Source organism: Rattus norvegicus, chromosome 15, assembly GCF_036323735.1.
Source record: "Rattus norvegicus strain BN/NHsdMcwi chromosome 15, GRCr8, whole genome shotgun sequence".
In the NCBI taxonomy this organism is placed as follows: Eukaryota; Metazoa; Chordata; class Mammalia; order Rodentia; family Muridae; genus Rattus; species Rattus norvegicus.
Window position 1 is genome coordinate 45,003,741 of NC_086033.1, and position 19,094 is coordinate 45,022,834.

The 19,094-nt window shown below is 45.9% G+C and overlaps 1 protein-coding gene across 7 annotated transcripts in view; it reads left to right on the forward strand.

Moving 5' to 3' along the window:
* Positions 1-1,907: 1,907 nt before the first annotated feature.
* Positions 1,908-19,094, forward strand: part of Adra1a (adrenoceptor alpha 1A) — a 105,769-nt gene continuing 88,582 nt past the window's right edge. For 2 of the 7 annotated variants that reach the window (XM_006252109.5, XM_063274182.1), the window contains exons 1-2: positions 1,908-2,390; positions 3,730-5,219. In XM_006252109.5, the coding sequence (XP_006252171.1) occupies positions 4,337-5,219 (883 nt within the window). In that variant the 5' untranslated portion in view covers positions 1,908-2,390; positions 3,730-4,336. Of the gene's footprint in view, positions 2,391-3,729; positions 5,220-19,094 lie in introns of those variants that run through there. The other 5 variants (XM_006252107.5, XM_039093213.2, XM_063274181.1 and 2 more) reach the window with 4 other exon arrangements.

Sequence of the window (19,094 nt, forward strand, 5' to 3'; positions counted from 1 at the left end):
CATGACATATTTGAGCTAACATGTCATTTTTATAAGCTATCATTTTGAATAATAACTATAAGCTGATAAGATAATTAAGAGTACATAGAAGGTGGCTAGCTTCCCACTCATCAACCAGTTAGCAACCGGAAGCTTTGTGCTGAGTCAAGCTGCAAAGATTGAAATTCTAAAGCTGAGGAGGTTTGGAAGCCGACGTGGTTAAAGTGAGTGGTTTGCGCAATAACTAGTTAGTGGGTGGTTTAGGTATCATCCCATGTGTTGGGCTTACAGATTTAGGGATTCCAGAAACTTTAGTTCATTTTTCCCTCCACAGCCTGTTTTCACGCAGACAAAACCACTTACCTCATCTACTGTGGAACAGATATTAAGAAGGAATGTTCATGAGGTAGGGTAATCTAAAACTGAACATCGGCTCTCCCTCTAGGGGGCGAGATTCCCAAAGAACAAACAACTCCTCCACATTCATTTGACCAGGGACAGAAGTCCTTCCGGTTCTAGAGCAGCCTCCTCCAAACGGGGAGGGATCTCAGAGAGCACGTGATTTAGTCTCTGGGGTTAAAAGAGCTAAATTTCTTGTCTGTGTGTCCACTGGGCTTCCTCTATACTCCAAGTTTGTCAAGAAGCAAACCATTTGTGTATATTCTCCTTAAATGTTACTAAAGTCCAAACAAATCCAATGTGGCAGGTATGGGTAGCACATCTCTAGACTCAGGGGTACTGAGATTTTATACATAAAGGAGAAATAAATCTAAGTACTAGGTCTTCAGTATCATAAGATCCCTGGTCATACTGTGTGTCATACTGCTGTTGAAAAGTTATCTCTAAACATCATTTTTTGGAGAATGACTAATGTTAACACATGTTTGTTCAGAAGAAGTAGCAGAAATATAGGGTTCCAGTGATCCAAGCCCTTATTTCATACATGCACGCAAGAGAAGACGGTACCTACTACACGCAGCTGTAGCCCCACGCTCCTAAGGTTACCTCTGTCTTACCAGATTTACGGGATCCTAGCAAGCATTTGTAAAAACCATGCTCTGTCTGAGTCAACAACAATGAATGACATAGGCAATGGGAACCATACCGGGAAAATTCTTGTTTATTCCTAGTTCTCTGAAATTCTTTTGACTTCACGTAGTCCTAAGTTAAGCAGAGCATGGAATTTGTCCAGAAGAGATAAATAATAAAATCGGTTGTGTGAGCGCTCCACTAAAAAAAAAAAAAAAAAAAAAAAAAAAAGAAGAAGAAGAAGAAGAAGAGAAAAGAAAAGAAAACGGAAGAGGGGAAACTCTCCTCCAAGGTTATATTTGGTTATATTTTCTTTTGAGAACCTGAAACAAATGCACTTAGAGACACTAGTTGTGCGAGAGACTGCCTTGAGAGAATATAATTTTTAAAACTATGTAACCAAGTGAAAGAAGGCGGGTCATATTTGAAAAGACTTTATTTTCCTTGAACTATTGCGATCAAATCTAAGGAATAGTCTCTGGGTTTATGAACTTTTTAGACACCTGCAAATACTGTCAAGCACCACCACATTTGCCACCGCCAGCCTCACACTTACTGTCTAAAACGAACCCGGGCCGGGACTTGGACTAAACTTTTCAAAGTAACCTTAGGAGAATTTCGGTGAGCACATTATCTATTCAGTAAAAAACTTGGAAAGGGAGTCTGGTTTTGGTTTTTGTTTATTTGTTTGTTTGTTTGTTTCTTTCTTTCTTTTCTTTTGTTTTTTTTTTTTATGTAAAAATCAGCCTATTGATAGGTGGAGACCCAGAAAAGGGAAGGAGAGGGAGGGGGATAAGGATCTAGAGTGGAAGGGGGGGATAGAAGAGAGGAAGTGGTAAATGGGAAGAGAAGACACGGAGGAGAGGGGGAGGTGGAAAGGGGACAGAGAAACGGAGAGGAAGAGAGAAGAATCCACTTTCTAAGTAAGAAAGAGAAGGACAATAACCCCGAGTTTTACGAGATTTGTGCGGGTTGCTGCAGAGGAATACGGTAACAGCTGGAGATTACGGTACTCGCTAGGCTACCGCCTGCCTTGTACTACGTCAACCCGAGCCGCAAAGTTCCAAGCCGCTCTTTTCTGGTGTCCAGAAACTGAATATCAAACTGGTGATCGTGGAGTTATTGGCTCGCTGTATTTGTCATTTCTTTTCTCTATTTTCAGTCTTTATTTTTAAAAGATCCGGGAGAAACAGAAGCGAGCCCGGAGTTTGAGGTGCTCGGTAGTGGTGTGTGGGGTGAGTCAGCGGGTGCTAAGGACTGGGTCTTGGTCTTTGGAGACTGCCCCCCCCCCACGCCCCATTCTCCTGCAGAGAAGCAGCCGGCGCTGCAAGGACTGAAGGTCCGCTTCTCCTGGCGCCAGGGCCTCCGCAGCCGCGCAGCAGGTGAGTAGCGCAGCGGTGCGGGGTGCGGAGCGCCGGCATCCCGCAGGGCCGGGTTGTGGGGTAGACTGGTGTGCCCCAGGACCTCCACTTAGCCCTGCATCTCCGCTTTGGGACCGGGTTTGATACCAGCACCCCAAACCACCAGATTTCCCTGATTTGCCATGGGGAGTTTCCTTCTAGTTAACAAGTGTCATTTTAACCCATATAAGACCCCAGATGGGAGGAAGCGGTCTCCGCAGTGGTGGCATAATTCGGTTATCACCTGTGAGGGCTTGAACTTGTGATTTTCACAGCAGCCTGCTCCTGAGATCCCTGCCTTAGGGCCCAACCCCAAAAGACAAAGTATGCAGGTCCCCAACCCCCAACCCTCCTCTCATGTCTTCTGGTCTGGTCCTTTTGCAGAAATCGGGTTATTTAGGTAGATCATGACCCTAGCCCAGAAAATCCCAGGCATCCCCGACTGCTGGCACGCGGGCTTGATTTTTTAAGTCCCTTAGGAAATCTGCAGTGACTGCTACTTGCAGAGCCTGGTCCGAGGAGTAATGTACTCCCACCCAGGTCCCCAGAAAGCCCGGGTGTGGCTTGATACTGGAATCCCTAGAGCGGGCGCCCCTTGGAAATCCTGCCTGAATCCACCCGGGGCCCTGTTTAGCCCTGGAGATTGGCTTTGCTGGGAACCTGCTCTTTCTCGAGCGTGGCTTGGCTGGTTGGCAGACCCGCGCGCTCTGCTCCCACCAGCGCAAATTCCGCGGGAGTGAGCGTGCGCGTGGCCCTGCGGTTCAGTACCCTCTGAGGTTCGCACTCCCAGGCCGCCCTCTCCAGGTGACTATGGTGCAACCTGTTCAAAGGGCGACACGGAGGATCCTCCAGATTCCACCGGCTTGCCTCTGTGAAACAACCTCAGCTGCACTCCAGCATGTGGAACTGTGAAGGTGGTGCAGGAAGGGGGCGTTTCAGGGTTTTATTTTCTTCAACCTATTTCTCGAATTTCAGTTTCCAGCTACTGCAGCTTGGGGTTTTGTTGTCATTATTTGAGGTGGGGAGATTGTTTTGATTTTTTTTTTATTGCTTTTGATTTGGATTTTGAACTTGGTCAGCCAAGACAAGGTGAAACATTTGAAGGCAGCTTCCCAGAGGGGAGGACTGCAGAGGGGGACAGAGCACGCAGTCCTCTCCTTTGTCCCGTTTTGCCTACGTCAGGGCAGCCCAAAGCCACTCAGGGACTGCAGAGCGGCGGGCTCCCAGCAGGAGTCTGGTTACTGGGCGAGCTCCCCAGGGCCTGGCTGTCCAGGGAGCCTGGCTCATGGTTTGCCGTTTTCTTTGTGCTTTTTATTTTCAGCTGGATTCAGATAAACGAAGCTCCAGGGCCACTACGGTCTCCTCAAATATTTCAGACCCATGTCACTTAGCCAGAACTCCTAGACGCTGGAGCTAGCGACATCCCATAGATGGGCGGACAAGTGGCGAGTAACTGCGGGTCGTCTGCAGCACCCATATGCCCAGCGTCCCTGCCTTGAGCTTCGAAGGCCGAGCCACACTTAGCTACCATTTCAGCAAAGACTGGTCATAGACTTGTGAATTTCTAATTGTGTGGATGCACAGAATGGATCAGACTGCACAGAAAAGCAGATTTTTGTAATTTCAGGTTGCTTCCGCAGCCTGTCCTTTTAAACCTTGGGAAGGTGTCCCCAGAAACCCAGAGCGCCCCTGGCCATGTCACCTTTAATGCACTGTACCTTAACGTGGCCCTCTGAGGGTTTCCAAGGCTGCCCAGGGTGGTTTGCAACAGGTGTGTTCTCTCCCTACCGGAGCCCAACCCAGCTGTCAGGAGTCCCCCGAGCTGAGATTTTTTGACTTGGCTTCCTCACACCCGGTTTCGCACAGGCCCCACCCCCACTCCTGGAGGGTGGCCATCCAAAGCCTGACCTTGCCCCCTCCCTGAGACCATGGTGCTTCTCTCTGAAAATGCTTCGGAAGGCTCCAACTGCACCCACCCACCAGCTCCGGTGAACATTTCTAAGGCCATTCTGCTTGGGGTGATCTTGGGGGGCCTCATCATTTTCGGAGTCCTGGGGAACATTTTAGTGATCCTCTCAGTGGCCTGTCATCGGCATCTGCACTCCGTGACTCACTACTACATTGTCAACCTGGCTGTGGCAGACCTCCTCCTCACCTCCACTGTGCTGCCCTTCTCTGCCATCTTTGAGATCCTGGGCTACTGGGCCTTTGGCAGGGTGTTCTGCAATATCTGGGCGGCCGTGGACGTCTTATGCTGCACAGCGTCCATCATGGGCCTCTGCATCATCTCCATCGACCGATACATTGGTGTGAGCTACCCGCTGCGCTATCCCACCATTGTCACCCAGAGGAGGGGCGTCAGGGCTCTGCTCTGCGTCTGGGTGCTTTCTTTGGTCATCTCCATCGGACCCCTGTTCGGCTGGAGGCAGCCGGCTCCAGAGGATGAGACCATCTGCCAGATCAATGAGGAGCCGGGCTACGTGCTGTTCTCAGCGCTGGGCTCTTTCTACGTGCCACTGGCCATCATTCTGGTTATGTACTGTCGAGTCTACGTAGTAGCCAAGAGAGAAAGCCGGGGCCTCAAGTCCGGCCTCAAGACGGACAAGTCAGACTCAGAGCAAGTGACGCTCCGCATCCACCGTAAAAATGTCCCTGCAGAAGGCGGCGGAGTCAGCAGTGCCAAGAATAAGACTCACTTCTCAGTGAGGCTGCTCAAGTTTTCTCGAGAGAAGAAAGCTGCCAAGACGCTGGGCATCGTGGTGGGTTGCTTCGTCCTCTGCTGGCTGCCGTTCTTCCTAGTGATGCCCATTGGTGAGTGTTCTCAGCCCCTTGTTTACAGATACTGGGTGGGGAGTCTCAGTGGGAGACCCACCCGCTATGGAGGAAGAGGGATCTGCATTTCAAAGGCACAGGAAGGACTTCCTGCTGGGAACTCGAGTTTCTTCTCCTCTTTTATCCCCCTAGTCTTCTTTGCATTGGGTCCTAGGGCACTTTGTCAGATTCAGTAAAGAAGGTGACTGACTGGCTGCTAGAGATTTGTTGGCTTTTAAGGAGAATGTCAACTTTTCTTAATGTTAACTTAAATCAATTCAGTCTCTTTAGAGTCCCCCAAGCAGACTACTGGATACTGCTCCTGTTCTGTTATGGGTGGGGACAAAAGTCCTCTTGGCTTGAAACTACACACTATGCTTGTTCTGGGCAAACCGGACTGTATGGCTGGGTCAGATGTGTTAGTCTCTGCGTAGGCTCTGGCTGTGCTCATTTTGTTCTCAAATTCAGTATGGAAGAGAATATGGCAAGCCACTCACAACAGAAACATTTTTTTCATGTCCAAACTAATTAAAACTCCATAAAGAATTCCCCATTAAAAACCCCATCGAGCGAATACTCTTTTATTTGAGCAATGAGTTTGAAAACAGACACCACTCTTATCCAAAACCATCCTGGAAGTTGCAGGTGACAGCTTGAAAACAGTACAACAATGTGGCGAATCCAACCTTTGCAGATGCAAAATTAGCCATTGTCAAAATTAATTAGCTCATTGTAAGTGTCAACAAGTCAATCCGCTGGGACAGTCTGCTCTCTCCAAAAGGCCTTCCTGCAATTCCAAAGCACTTCTTCGCTATTTTTAGTTTGTAAACGAAAATACAGACTCACATGCTGGTTACCACCAAACACAAAACAAACTCAAAATCATAGCAAATGTGCCCTCTAAAGGGCCCTTGAACCCTGTATCAATTACGGTACCATACTCTGCAACTCCGTGTCAGAATAACAGGACTAGTTTTTGAGTACCAATGGTGCCCCAGATGTTAACCAGTCTTTTCAATACCTGTTATCTTGCCACCACACATGCAATAAAGACACTTCTCAACACTATATCCTCCACACACATGTAGCTGTTTAAAAGTGCATTAAAATTAAATTATACCCAATTTCCATCTCTCAATTCCACTAGCTACTTTGCAAGTACTCAATGACCAGCTGTGGCCAGTACCTACATTTTGAGACAGTAGAGGCACAGACATTTTCTACAGTTGCAGGATTTCTGTGGAACAGGACTACTGAAGAGGCTGACCCTACAATGGCCTTCCTGTGCCTGCCTGTCCCTGTTCCTAACTCTTCCTGGCAGGATGTTGGAGCTTTGAGGTTACTGGACCAACACTCTTTGCTCTAGCCATTCTGCCTACTTTTCTTCCCACGCTCCTTCTCTTTCTGCTTCTAGGAGTGTACACTATTCTAGTTGCCCCTACTCACTCCACAAATGCTAGGTGAACCCTTGTTTCAGCCACTAAAGGTGGCTTTGTTCATGAAAATAGACACGTGCACATATGCCCTAAAAATGTGAAAGACCAATAAGCACTGAGAAGTACTGTGGAGTGCAGGGGATATTTGAGCAGAGCCCTGACTGAACTAACCTTGCAAAATCCCGAGGGAAGAACAGGTTGGCAGAGGGAACAGTGGCTGCAAATATGGGAGAGCCTCACATGCTTTTAAGCAAGGGTAAGAAGCAAGGACAAAAAAAAAAAAAAAGGGTAGATAAGGTAACATCATTGGTGTCTTTAGTTGTTGTTGAAGTAAACTTTGGATACTTGTGATTGGAAGCTGTTGGAGGGGTTTTAGCAGCTGAGTGACTCACCTTGTATTTTGTAATGATTATTGTGATAGCCAGATAGAGAGTGGCCTATTGCAAGCAAACAAGGAGACCAGTTAGGAGGCTGAAGGTCTGGAGCTCTGGTATACTGTGCAAGTGACCACACTCTGCACTTCCCTCAAAGGCAGAGCTGGGCACAGGGTTAAGAAATCAAGTGTAATTTTAAGTCCAGAACTGAGTCAATGGTGATGTATTTGACCGGGACTGAAAAGAATGGAGAATGAGAAGGGAGGGGAGGGGCTGGGGAAGGAGGGACATCGGAGCATTGCTCCCACTATGCTGAGAATGCCCCTTGGACATCTGAGTGTCTGCCAGGTGGGCAGAAGATATGTGAACTGGGAGCTTCGAGGGGACACGGGCTAAGGGTAAAACCTTGGACACACCAATGTATACAGCAAGAGAGAAGCAGGCAACACAGGGAAGGCAGAGTGTATGTAACCCAAGAGGTGGGAGGAAAATTAAGAAAAATAAAGAGACAATTGTGTCACACACAGCTCTGGAAGACAACTTGGTGTCCTTAATGGTGGACAGCAGTCAGGTGAGGCTGATGGCTTCTGTAGAGTAGTGGGAACAGAAGCCCTGCTGTGCATCCTCCAGGGAGAATAGAAGATCAAGTGGGATGAGGGAAGACAGACAACTCTTAGGAAGTGTTTGCTAGAGGCACTAGGAAATGGTATTGCTTGAGAAAGCCAGGGGCAATTCTCAGAAGGGAAGACGGACCTTGATGTTTATATTCTGATGGGAAAGATCAGATAGAGAGGGACGCAAATGGCATAGGCAAGATTAGAGAGAAGTGCCCAAAAGTGAGAAATGGCAAAGCAGTCAAGGGATGTGAGCACCACAGGAAGAAGGAGAAGGAGAACATTAGAGAGCTCTCAGAGCACTTCAATATCCCCAGTGAACTAAGCAGAGAGAAGGAACAAGGAGCCTGTCATTGAATAGCAAGGAAAAAGACACGAGCTCTCTTAGGAATGAGAGTCTGTATATTATGAAAATTTAGTCAAGACACACCAGTGGCCCAAAGGCCTGTTTGGAATCTATGGTCATGAATCTGAAACCAAGCAGGAAAGAAGTCTACACCATGCTCTCCCAGAGCTAGTGACTGAGGGATATAGGGTGTGACTGAGGGTGGATAGGCATATTTGAGAGGGATGAACGCCAATGAAGTCAGATTGGGACCCACACAGAGCAGATGCTGGAAAAAGTCAGAGATGATGGATACCTGGACTTTAGGGTTGTGCTGGTGACTGGGGCTCTAAAGGAGATGGAGTGTGGTTACCTAGATCCTGGTGTCCCGGAGAGTAGGTGGATGTTTGAAACTTGAGTCTTCTCCTAAGCACTGCACTCTCGAGGAGTTGATAATACTGAAGTAAAGATGTTATGACAGAGGGACTTCTGGCTTTAAAAATAAATTGAAAGTAAGTAAGAAGGTAGGTAGATAGATAGATAGATAGATAGATAGATAGATAGATAGATAGATAGACAGACAGACAGACACAGAAGAAAATTGAAAACCTATACTTCACAGTGTGTCAAGAAGCTGCTTACTGGACCAGAAGACCCCTAAACTCACCAATGTGTGATTGGCAATTTCCTCTTCACACCAAATGAATATGGTGGTGTTTCTCCCAGGAGTTATGGATAGGTGATAAGTCCCAGCCACCAAAGCAGAAAGAATGGAAAGACGCATTCAGCACACACTAGCTTTCCAGGCCTGGAAAGTTAATTAAAAAGACATGGGCCTGAAAGACAGATGCAGCATCAGTCCCCCGTGCTGAGGAATATAGCAGTTTCATTCATCTGGAAGTCACTGTAGAAGCTTCTAGAAGTAGCACTGCTGATGGAGCAGGTTAAGAGAGCAGGACCTTGACTGGGCCATCAGGGAGATGTAACTTGTTTTCATTGGCAGCCTTAAGTGCCTTTTACACACAAGATGTGAACAGAAAAGTAAGTAGGCCATTATGTTATCAATCCCCAAGAGAAGAGGTATCAATCCACACTTGGTGGCCCAAGATTGTAAAGATTAGAAATAAAGCAGAGTCCAGAAGGAGGCAGATATGCCGAGCTGGGATGTGAAACACCCACATGCAGGCTATCTAAGGGAAGTCAAATGAGTAAGTTCTATCTCATCACCAAAAGTTCCTGAACACCGAGGTTCAATGGCTCATACCTGTAGTCTCAGCACTTGACTGGTGGTGTGAGGGAGATCAAGAGTTCAAGATCACCTTCTGCTATATGACACTCAAACTACAATGAGCTCGAGAGTGGCCTGGGCTTTAAGAGACACTTGCCTTTCAAAAATCCCCAACTGGAGACCAGGAGCAGGTTAGTGACTGATTTATTGATGATTGATTGATTGATTGATTGTATTCTGCCTTTGTTATAACACATTCCTTCCCTCCAAGCTCCTTTCCACTGAGCCTGGGGTATATGCTGGATTGACCAGTGTGTCTGTGGGTGAGAATCTAACAGGACTGCTTTCTAACCTAAGCCTTGCTTGTCCTGTTTCCTTTTTGCAAGCCAAATGTTTGGTTGAAGCTCAGAAGCCATTCAGCTAAGGGAGGTGACTCTGGTGGCTGCTATCAGACATTCTGACTTGGCAGTAACAGCTTGTAAAAAGTGAGTGTTGATGCCAGAGAGACTAGGAAAGTGTTAGTCCTCTGCTGAGCAAAGGAAGGGTGGAGACTGACCCCCAGGGAAGGCCAGCAACTGCATGATGTCATCATCTTTGGAATTTGACTCCTTGTCTGTCTCCTACTACTTCCTGGGGCCTAAGATTTAGACCTCAGCTCGACTTTTTCATAAAACAAGGGACACCATACAGACTGGGTTTCCCTGTAGTGCCTAGCTCAGAGCAAATGACAAAGATTACTGATCTTATTAAAATTCATACAACTCATTGTGGATGTGTGGACATATGGCTGTTGCCATGGGTGTGTGGCTGTTGCCATGGATGGGGGATGTCCCTGGAGGTGTAAGGGGGAGAGAGCATTAGAAAACAGGAAGTGAAGGGGACATTTATCAAACATATGATTACATGTCTGAAATCTGCATATAGTACGCTGTTTCAATACAATGCCTGGCATTGCTGTTGGACCTCCACCACTGCTTCAGCATCAAAGGATCCAATGAATTGGGTTGGAGTTTGACTTATAAAGGCAGAGAACATTTGAGAATTAGCTTCCTGGAAGACAGGAGACATGGCAAGGAGGGAGAGTGTGTTCTAAACTGGGATGCCCGTGTGAAGGAAGAGCTGGTGAGATGCTTACTACATGGAAGCAGAAGGAAAGCATTTGTTTACTCCATAAAGTTTCACAGGCTGCCTATTATGTTTTAGGTAGCTAGAGACCCACCGACAATCACAAGGAATCCCTGAAAGTTAGAACAATTAGAGACACGCGGAACTTCAGACAGTGATAAGTGAGAACACAGCCAATTGAAAGCACCAACTCGTAGAATAGCTTTTAAATGTCACATAATGGCTGGTTCCTCAGTGGGTGCCCAGATAACAGGTGTCAATCATTGCTTTCCTGTAGGTAACATGGGACCAGGCCCATGGGTACTATAGAAAAGAATGAGGTCTTGCCAGCCAAAAGCACTGGCAAAAGACTGCATCCATCTTTTTTTTAAAAAAAATTTATTGGATATTTTATGTATTTACGTTTCAAATGTTATCCCCTTTCTCCTCTCCCCCCTCCTCCTGCTTCTATGAAGATGCTTTCACTCCCACCCATTCCCACCTCAACACCTTGGCATTCCCCTACACTGGGCCATTAAGCCTTCACAGGACCAAGGGCTTTTCCTCCCATTGAAGCCAGACAAGGCCATCCTCTGCTACATATGTGGCTGGAGACGTGGGTCTCTCCATGTGTACTCTTTGGTTGGTGGTTTAGCCCCTGGGAACTCTGAGGGATCTGGTTGGTTGGTATTGTTGTTCTTCCAATGGAGTTGCAAACCCCTTTAGCTCTTTCAGTCCTTCCCCTGACTCCTTCTTTGGGGTTCCCGTTCTCCGTCTGATGATTAGCTGCAAACATCCTCATCTGTATCAGTAAGGGTCTGGCAGAGCCTCTCTGGAGACATCCATATCAGGCTGCAATCCATCTGAACTGTGTCTGTAGACATAAGTCAGAGCTCAGCCTGACTGGTGGTCAGGACTGGCTGGCCTTCATGGTAGCCTCCAGTGCTATAAATCAATTTTCTTATAGTGAGACCATATGTCTCCCATCAAAGAGCATTAGCTACCAGACATCTGTGCAACAAACTGCATCCACCTCTGGCCCAACATCAGTGCTCTCTCTTTCAGGATCACAGCAAGTCAGGAGACTGGCCTAAGCCCAAAGGAAGAGAAGCAGACCAGTCTCTTGATACAGGAGTAAGGAATACATATAGGGATGGGGATGGAGGGTTATAATGATAGTGCCAAGTACTGGCTCCAAGTGTGTGAAGCAGCCTCTCCCTTCTATCTGTCAGCTACATTGAGAATTTGCCATGAGCTGGGCTTAGCACAACACCTAAAGTCCTTTATTTTCCTTCCTGCTAGTTTCCAATGTCCAGAGTGAGACCCACACAAACAACTCTGAATTGTATATGATGCTAGAAAGTGGCTCTGGGTGGTACCTTAAAATCCATACAGTGGACTAGGGTAGTCCTAGCCACCAAGGGCTGCAATTCTCTCCCAGAATGACCTAACCTTTGAGCCAAGATCTATATAACTGGCTGATCACTAGTGGTTCAAAGTGAGTGGAAGAGCTGGGTATATGGCAACATTGGTGGAATGTTTAGCTGGCATTCCTGAGCCCTAGGTTGCATCCCCAGCACTGAATAAACCAGACATGGAGGCACACACCTAGAGTCCCAACACTCTGAGGTAGAGGCAAGAGGTTCAGCAGGTTCAAGATCATTGCCCACTATAAAGTTAGTTCAAGGGCCAGTCTTGTCTAAAAGGGGGACAGGAGGAAACAGAATGTGCAAAGAACCTGGCAGGGCCAACCAGATGTCCACAGGGTCTTTTCAGATGGTCACTGTGGTCAGAGTTAATCCATGTATGAAGCTGCAAAGAGTAGTGCCAGATCAGGCAAGGTTTGAGAGTCATTTCTACAAGTTGTTTTTAAACCGATGACAGCCAGGGCACAGAAATGACAAGTTCATATGTCAACATCTCAAAGATGAACGTAAGATTGTGGCTAGACCAGTTGGGAGAGCTTTGCCTTGGACGGGCTAAGCTATCTGTCTCCTGCCAGATACGGTCTGTATCACATGTTCCTTCCGGGGCTCTGCATGCCTCTGGGGTTCCTCCTTGGTCAGCACCTCCTGAGCTCTGATTTACAAGAAAATGTGCCTCATCGTCACAAACAGTATAGCCACGGTTGGCTTTAAATGAACTTCACCTCCCTCCAGAAGACAAATTTGTTTTGAAGATATACTTGTCATATTCAAAGGAATACACAGTGGGCTGGGAAGCTATTGGCCGTGACCCCTGCAGTGCTGTGAACAATAGCTGAGTCTTTCAAAGCCTGTGTAGTCTGGCAAGTTCCAGGCTGGCTGTGTAGGCACCACCTACGGAACACACTGCTGTGGCCTTACCTCAGCACTTTGAGGTGAGGAAGAGAATATCTTCTGAAACATTTTCTTCGTCTAATGAGTTTCTTCTCTTCCCACCCTACTATTTAGCTTGCCAGTCTGACACATACATAGTGGCCTTTCACTTTTAATAGCAGATTTCTCTGCTATTCGAACATTTCTTTCCACATTTGTAGTAGTCATTAATATTTTTCCCTCTGACAAAATTGCTTGTCTGTGCTTTGAGGGCACTTTTCTCCTTCATTGTCCTCAGTAATCACTCATAAATACTGGCTTGTCTGCCTTCTGCAGAACTCAGATGGGTTGAGAAAACGCAGCTGCTTTATATTCCAAAGAAACATTTGATCTTTCAGATTTCCACAGCAACACACACACACACACACACACACACACACACACACACACAGCCACTCCCACACTTAATAGTATCCCAAATTAGCTCCCTCAGATCCGATCATTTCGTATCATCCTACCTACCCTGTATCCTTCATATGACTTGGTGCCTTGGTTTACTTTGATGCCCTTCCACACCAGGTTATTTCTGAACAACAGAAACTTACACCCCGTGGTTCTGAAGCTGGTAGGTGTAAGAAAAAGGCCCCAGCAGGCTCAGGGGTGAGACTCTGTGTTCTGGTTCTTACATTGTTCTAGTTGTCAAGGTGGAAGAATGGAGTTTCGGGAATCTTTTCTTCATCCCAACCAAAACCCTTACCTTCTAATACCATTCTGTTGAGGGCTAAGATGTCAACATACACACTTTGGAGGACATGAGTCCTCAGAGCGGAGGACATGAGTCCTCAGAGCAGAGGACTTGACCTTCTAGAACTTTGTTCAAACATACTGACTATGCCAGCTCTTGTAGAACTCCAGGGTTATCCAGGGCAGGAAATAAGAGAGTGAGTTGGTCAGCTTTCCATACTATAATAGAATGTCTGAGGCAATGAATTTATAAAGAAAAAAGGTTGATTCTCATGCATGGCTCAGCAGATTGTGGTCTAAAGTCTGGTAACCTCATTGCTTTGGACCTCAGATAAAGACAGTGTGCCATGATGGGGAGTGTGGCAGAACAAGTACTTAACTCCAGGAGCCGGAAAATCAGCCAAGAGATGAGAGAACAAAAATTCCCTAACCCCTTTGGAGCTCACCCTCCATGACTTCAGGACCTTCTGTAAATCCCCACTTCCTGAAGGTCCCCAGCATGCCAGTCTAGGCAGCAAGGTTTTATGGAACCTGCTACAGGATGTTTCTGTAGATACACTATGGTCTTAAATTTGTCTTATTAGTTTGTGTATTTTTAGTGTTCAACAAGGTGAGGTGGGTTAGCCCAGTGGTTGGCCCTCAGATATCTAGTCTCTAACTCTCACACCTGATGAACCTGGGACTGCTCTTCCACAGACCGCTGCTCCCCCAATGACCCTGCCACACCCTATCCTCATTATGACTATAGACCCTAAAGGTCTGACTGTGATCCCACTGGCCCATAGCTAGGGTCCACTTGCCCTATTGCCACTGGGCAGGGGGTCACTCAGTATCAAGAGTCCCCTTGCCCACCTTTGGTAAATTCCTGAGCCAATTTTGCTGCACAGTTTTTATTCTGGGCTCAGTGCAAAGAGAGCTGTGGGCTTCTTGCACACTTGTGCTGCCCAAGACGTGCTCTCTATCCCTGATTGGCTCCCCAGTTCTCTCGTCTTCAGATAATTTTAATGGTTCCCCAATCTGTGCTGAGGAGAAGCTCAGAACAAGTGACTACCTGCCATTTTCTACCATATCTTCACAGTCCTTTAGAGTAGAAAGAGACAAGGCCTCTTCCTCTGGCAAATAAATGGGACCCTCGGTGAATGTTGTCACCACTTCCCAGGGTGGCCCCCAGATTCTGTAAAATAACCATAGCTAGTAGGCTGCTGAGAGACAAAAATGGGCTTTAAAAGAAGAATGGAAATGTTTCTATAATCCTTATACTTGGGGATCATTTTCATTTGCATTTTTCTGGGACTTGTTTGTTTTCAGTCATGTAAACATAGAAAATAGTTATGCCATCAAATGTTTTAATCCATTTCTTCATGGAATGTGTCCTCTGGGGATACTCGAAGGAGCTTACCCAGCAGGACTCGGGTAGCTTATTTTCTTTCAAAGCATCATGCATTGTCTATCTGGAAGGTTTTGTTCGCATTTTGGTAAATGACACATAAGTGTATTAATTTTAAAATGGTTTTAGATCTGTCTCCACAGATTTATTGAGTAATCCATCAGACGCTATCGTACTTTGAAAATGTCATTTGTCATAGTAAAAGGGATCTTGAATCTGTTTTATTTCCATCCCATTCATGCTTTAGTGCTGATGCTGCATTAATCGAATAACTGTGCCCTTCTAATACTGTGGTTTCCTTTAATCCTTCGGTTTCCCTACAAACTATAAAGGACGTTGATCAGTTTAAGACCTTCTGGCTTATGACTCCTGAGTGAATACTCTTTCAAAATTATACCGTGCACTTTTAGATACCCAGTCTTCCTGGGAAGCTTGTGTGCTTCTGGACCCATCTCGGAACTGTTGCTGCTGCTCTAATTCAATTACAGGTCTCCCAAAAAGGGACCATTCAGGCCCCAGTTTAAAATGCATTTCAATTCATTTCTGTTTTGGAATGAAGTTCCATCAAAACTGGATCTATCAAACATGGGTTTTTTAAAAATCTTTTATACCATGTCCTAGCTGACATCCTTGGCTTAGGTTCTGTGTGAGTAGGAAGCTGCCCCTCTAAATATTTACTTCTGCTTTGTATTTCTGCATCCACATGGAGTTGAGCTGTCATCTTGACCCCTTTTGGGTACCAGCAAATTGTAACATATTGAATTTTTTTTGGACCATCAGTAACAGTTGAACTAGTGTAAGAATTATGTGTGCCCTGAAGCTTTGAAAAATTTGCCCCATAAAACACTTGGGCTCCGTTCCTTTTATGGATGTAAGCCTCTGAGACTCGTTTCTATTCCTTCCATGGATACTCATCTATTCTGATTGTCAGGTTTGATAATTTGTATTTTATTTTCCCCTCTCCCCTCTCCTTGCAGGTGAGTATTTGGGATTTGTGCATCGCATTGTATAGTTTCTCCTCTCCTGGGTGTCTTCCTCATCTTCCTCTTTAGATATCGCAAACCTCCTTCCCACGTCACTGCGACAACTGGAAGAGTTCTTTATTTTCTGACCTCATTTGCTTGGGGGCTTTTGCTGTTGTTTTGGTTTTCTGTTTTTCCTTTCAACAAACTCTGGTTCTGAGTTTATTATTTTCATTTGTTCTCCAATTAATTAATTTAGTCTCTAGGATCTTCTCTCTTTCATTTTCTGCTTACAGTTTTGTTTTTCAATATCAGCTTGACCACAGTGTTTGTGTATTTTGGTTCTCTCTTGTTGAAGATTGGAAACAATCAAAGCTATTCATCTTCCTCTAAGCAAATTCTCACTTCTTCTCCTAATGCTTTACTCTCTAGTTTTTTCATCTGCTTGGTCTGTATTTCTAATTTTGACTTTTCTTTCTCTCTTTCTCTCTTTCTTTCTTTCTTTCTTTCTCTCTCTCTCTCTCTCTCTCTCTCCCTTCCTTCCTTCCTTCCTTCCTTTCTTTCTTTCTTTCTTTCTTTCTTTCTTTCTTTCTTTCTTTCTTCTGTTCTGTGTAGACATCAAAGGAGTCCTTGTGGTTCTGGTTAATTTGAAAATAACTGGTATTTTATTGCCCAGTTCTTTAAAATTAATTCCAATTTACTCCATTCTAGTCAAAACAATGTAAACTCAGTAATTTTTAGCTATGGAAATCATCGAAGCTTTTAGAATTAATCAATGATACACAGGCTGGATATATTTCACGGTTAATAGATTTCTCTCATTTTTACCCTCATCCATTATCTAGTTTGTCAAGTGTTCTGAGGTCTGGTGAACTCCCACTGCTCCCGTGTTGCTTGTGAGTACTTTTATGCAGCAGGTGGAGAGCTGTCCTTGTGAGCCTGGGGCTATCATAGAGCAGCACAGATGTGGCCTACATGGCATCATTTCCTCCTCACAGCTCTGAGGCTGATGACTCCGGGCTCAGGGGAAGGTGTGATCAGTTTCCAGACTCACAGTCACCTTCCCTGGGTCCTCACATGGCAAAAGGAAACTTAGACCTCCTTCTCCTCATAAGGACACCAGTACTCCTCACGAGTCTCCACCCTCATGACCTCTCTGAAATCTAACTACTTCCCACCTGCCCGAATTCCTCCACACTGAAGACTGGAGCTTCAACATACCAGTAGGGAATATGTGTCATTCTGTGCCACTGTATGTGGACGCCACTTACAGAATTAATTCAATTCTTGGACTTCAGGATAGAAGCTACAACACTGAAGGAAACTGAGGCCCACCTGGGAATCAGTGAGTTCTTGCTGGCCCTGTGTGGCTGCCTTCCAAGAGACGACAGTATGAAGGGCCTCATTCCCCAGCCCAAGTTCTCACCCACAGGGTACCACCCATCTTCTGGACTCTGCCTGTTTGTCCAAGGGAAGAGGGGGTTGCATTCTACTTTCCAAACCAAGTTTCAGAATTTTGTGCAAACTAGATCCAAGATACACACTGGATGTAAGTAGTGCCTTGCTGGTGACAGCCAACTAGAAACCCTGAGTCCCGAGCACTAAGCAACACCCACACCCACTCCCTTTCTGCTGGCAGCTCTGCAAGGAGATCAGAACACAGGTCGCTCTTCACCAGGAGTGTCAATTCCAGACGCTTGGTAGAAGGCCCTGAGAGGACTGTGGCAAGGAGTGCAGCCTGCCTTTTCCAGAGGGAAGGAGGCGAAGCTGACCTGGGCTCATGGGTTGTTGTTATTCTGGAATGCCCGCAGTGCAGTAGCCTTTGCCCAAAAAGGGTTTGAGAAGGGAACAGTTTGCACGATCACTTTTTTTTAAATGTGCTGTTCACATTTAGTTTATTGCCAGACATCTAGTTGCAAGTTAGAAACCTGCTGTTCACAAACTGACCATGTGCATCCATCCCTTATTGTGAGAAATGTTTTAGCAGTAGCCCCGCAGTCTACATTGGTGATAGGGGACCTTAGAAACAACTGAGCCATATTCCAGGCATCCCAGGCTGGCTTCAACCTCCTTGTGTAGTAAAGGATAACCTTGAGCTTTTGATCCTCCTATTTCCATCTACGAAATGCTAGGATGATGGGCGTGTGCCACCAGACCTACTGGGCTTCCCACATCTTAAATAATGATTGTTTTAGTCCTCAGACTCCTGAAGGTTCTCAAGAAGTCTCTCCATCATGTGTGTGTATGTGTGTGTGTGTGTTTAATTGTGACCATTTGACCATTCACATGACATATGATTTGCTGTTTTAACAACTTGAAAGTGTCAGTTCAGCAGCTCCTGGCAGTGCACTGATAGTGCTATGCAGCCACCACACTAATTAGCTCTTCTCCATCTCCTCCATATGAAACTGTATCCATTAGCAGTGATTCCTCTCTTGCCCCTGGCAGACATCCATCCTCCTTCATCTGTATGATTGCCCTACCTTAGTCCTGTGTCCATACGGAACCACGCAACATGTGGCCTTCCACATGTCCTCCCATAGCCTGCTCTTGCGAACGTCACTCGAGTTGTGACCTTGTCGTTCATGACAGGCTAATATTCCATCGTGTGGATATACACTATTTGACTGAGCTACCCATCCACTGCTGGGCGGTTACCTTTGAGCTAGTTTTGAATATTTGCCAAGATGAATATTCATGGACCAGTCTTTGAATGTCTGCCGCAGTCCATTTGGATCCATAATCAGAAGTGGAACTGCTGAATCATCTGAGACTTCTATGTTTAGTTTGCAGAGGGTCTGCCAAGCTGTTTCCCACAGCAGCTGCCCCAGTTTCTGCAGCCACCCGATGTTCGATGCACAAGGCCCCACTCTTTCCAAGGCAGCCACCACTTCTTTTCTTGCCTGTGAGGGTTACAGCCGTGGAACGTGTAGCAGTACTCAGATGTTTGGCATTTCCTCATGACTCATGATGGCCTGAGGCTTCCTCTGTGCTTGTGGTCACCTTTGTTTATCTGCTCTGGAGTAATGTCTACCTGCTTGAATCACTTGCCCACTGTGACCTGAGTTGTTTGACACTCATGGCTGAGTTTTCAGAGTTATTTGTCCCAATACCAGCTCTTTATCAGTTTCGTGAATTCACAGATGTTTTTACTTTTTAAGTTGCCCCTTTCTTCTTCATCCCTTGGCCTTCTTGTTATGATTCCTCCTCCTTCTTCTTCTTCTTCTTATTGTAGTTTCTATGTATAACCTCTCTCAGCCTCAAATTCGCCATTGTTCCTCCTCAACAGACCTACAGCTAAAATTTCAGGCACATTATCACAAGGCGCCATTTTCTTCATAAAGTCCTTTGATGCACATCTCTCTTTAATTTTTTTTTTTTTTTGAGACAGGGTTTCTCTGTGT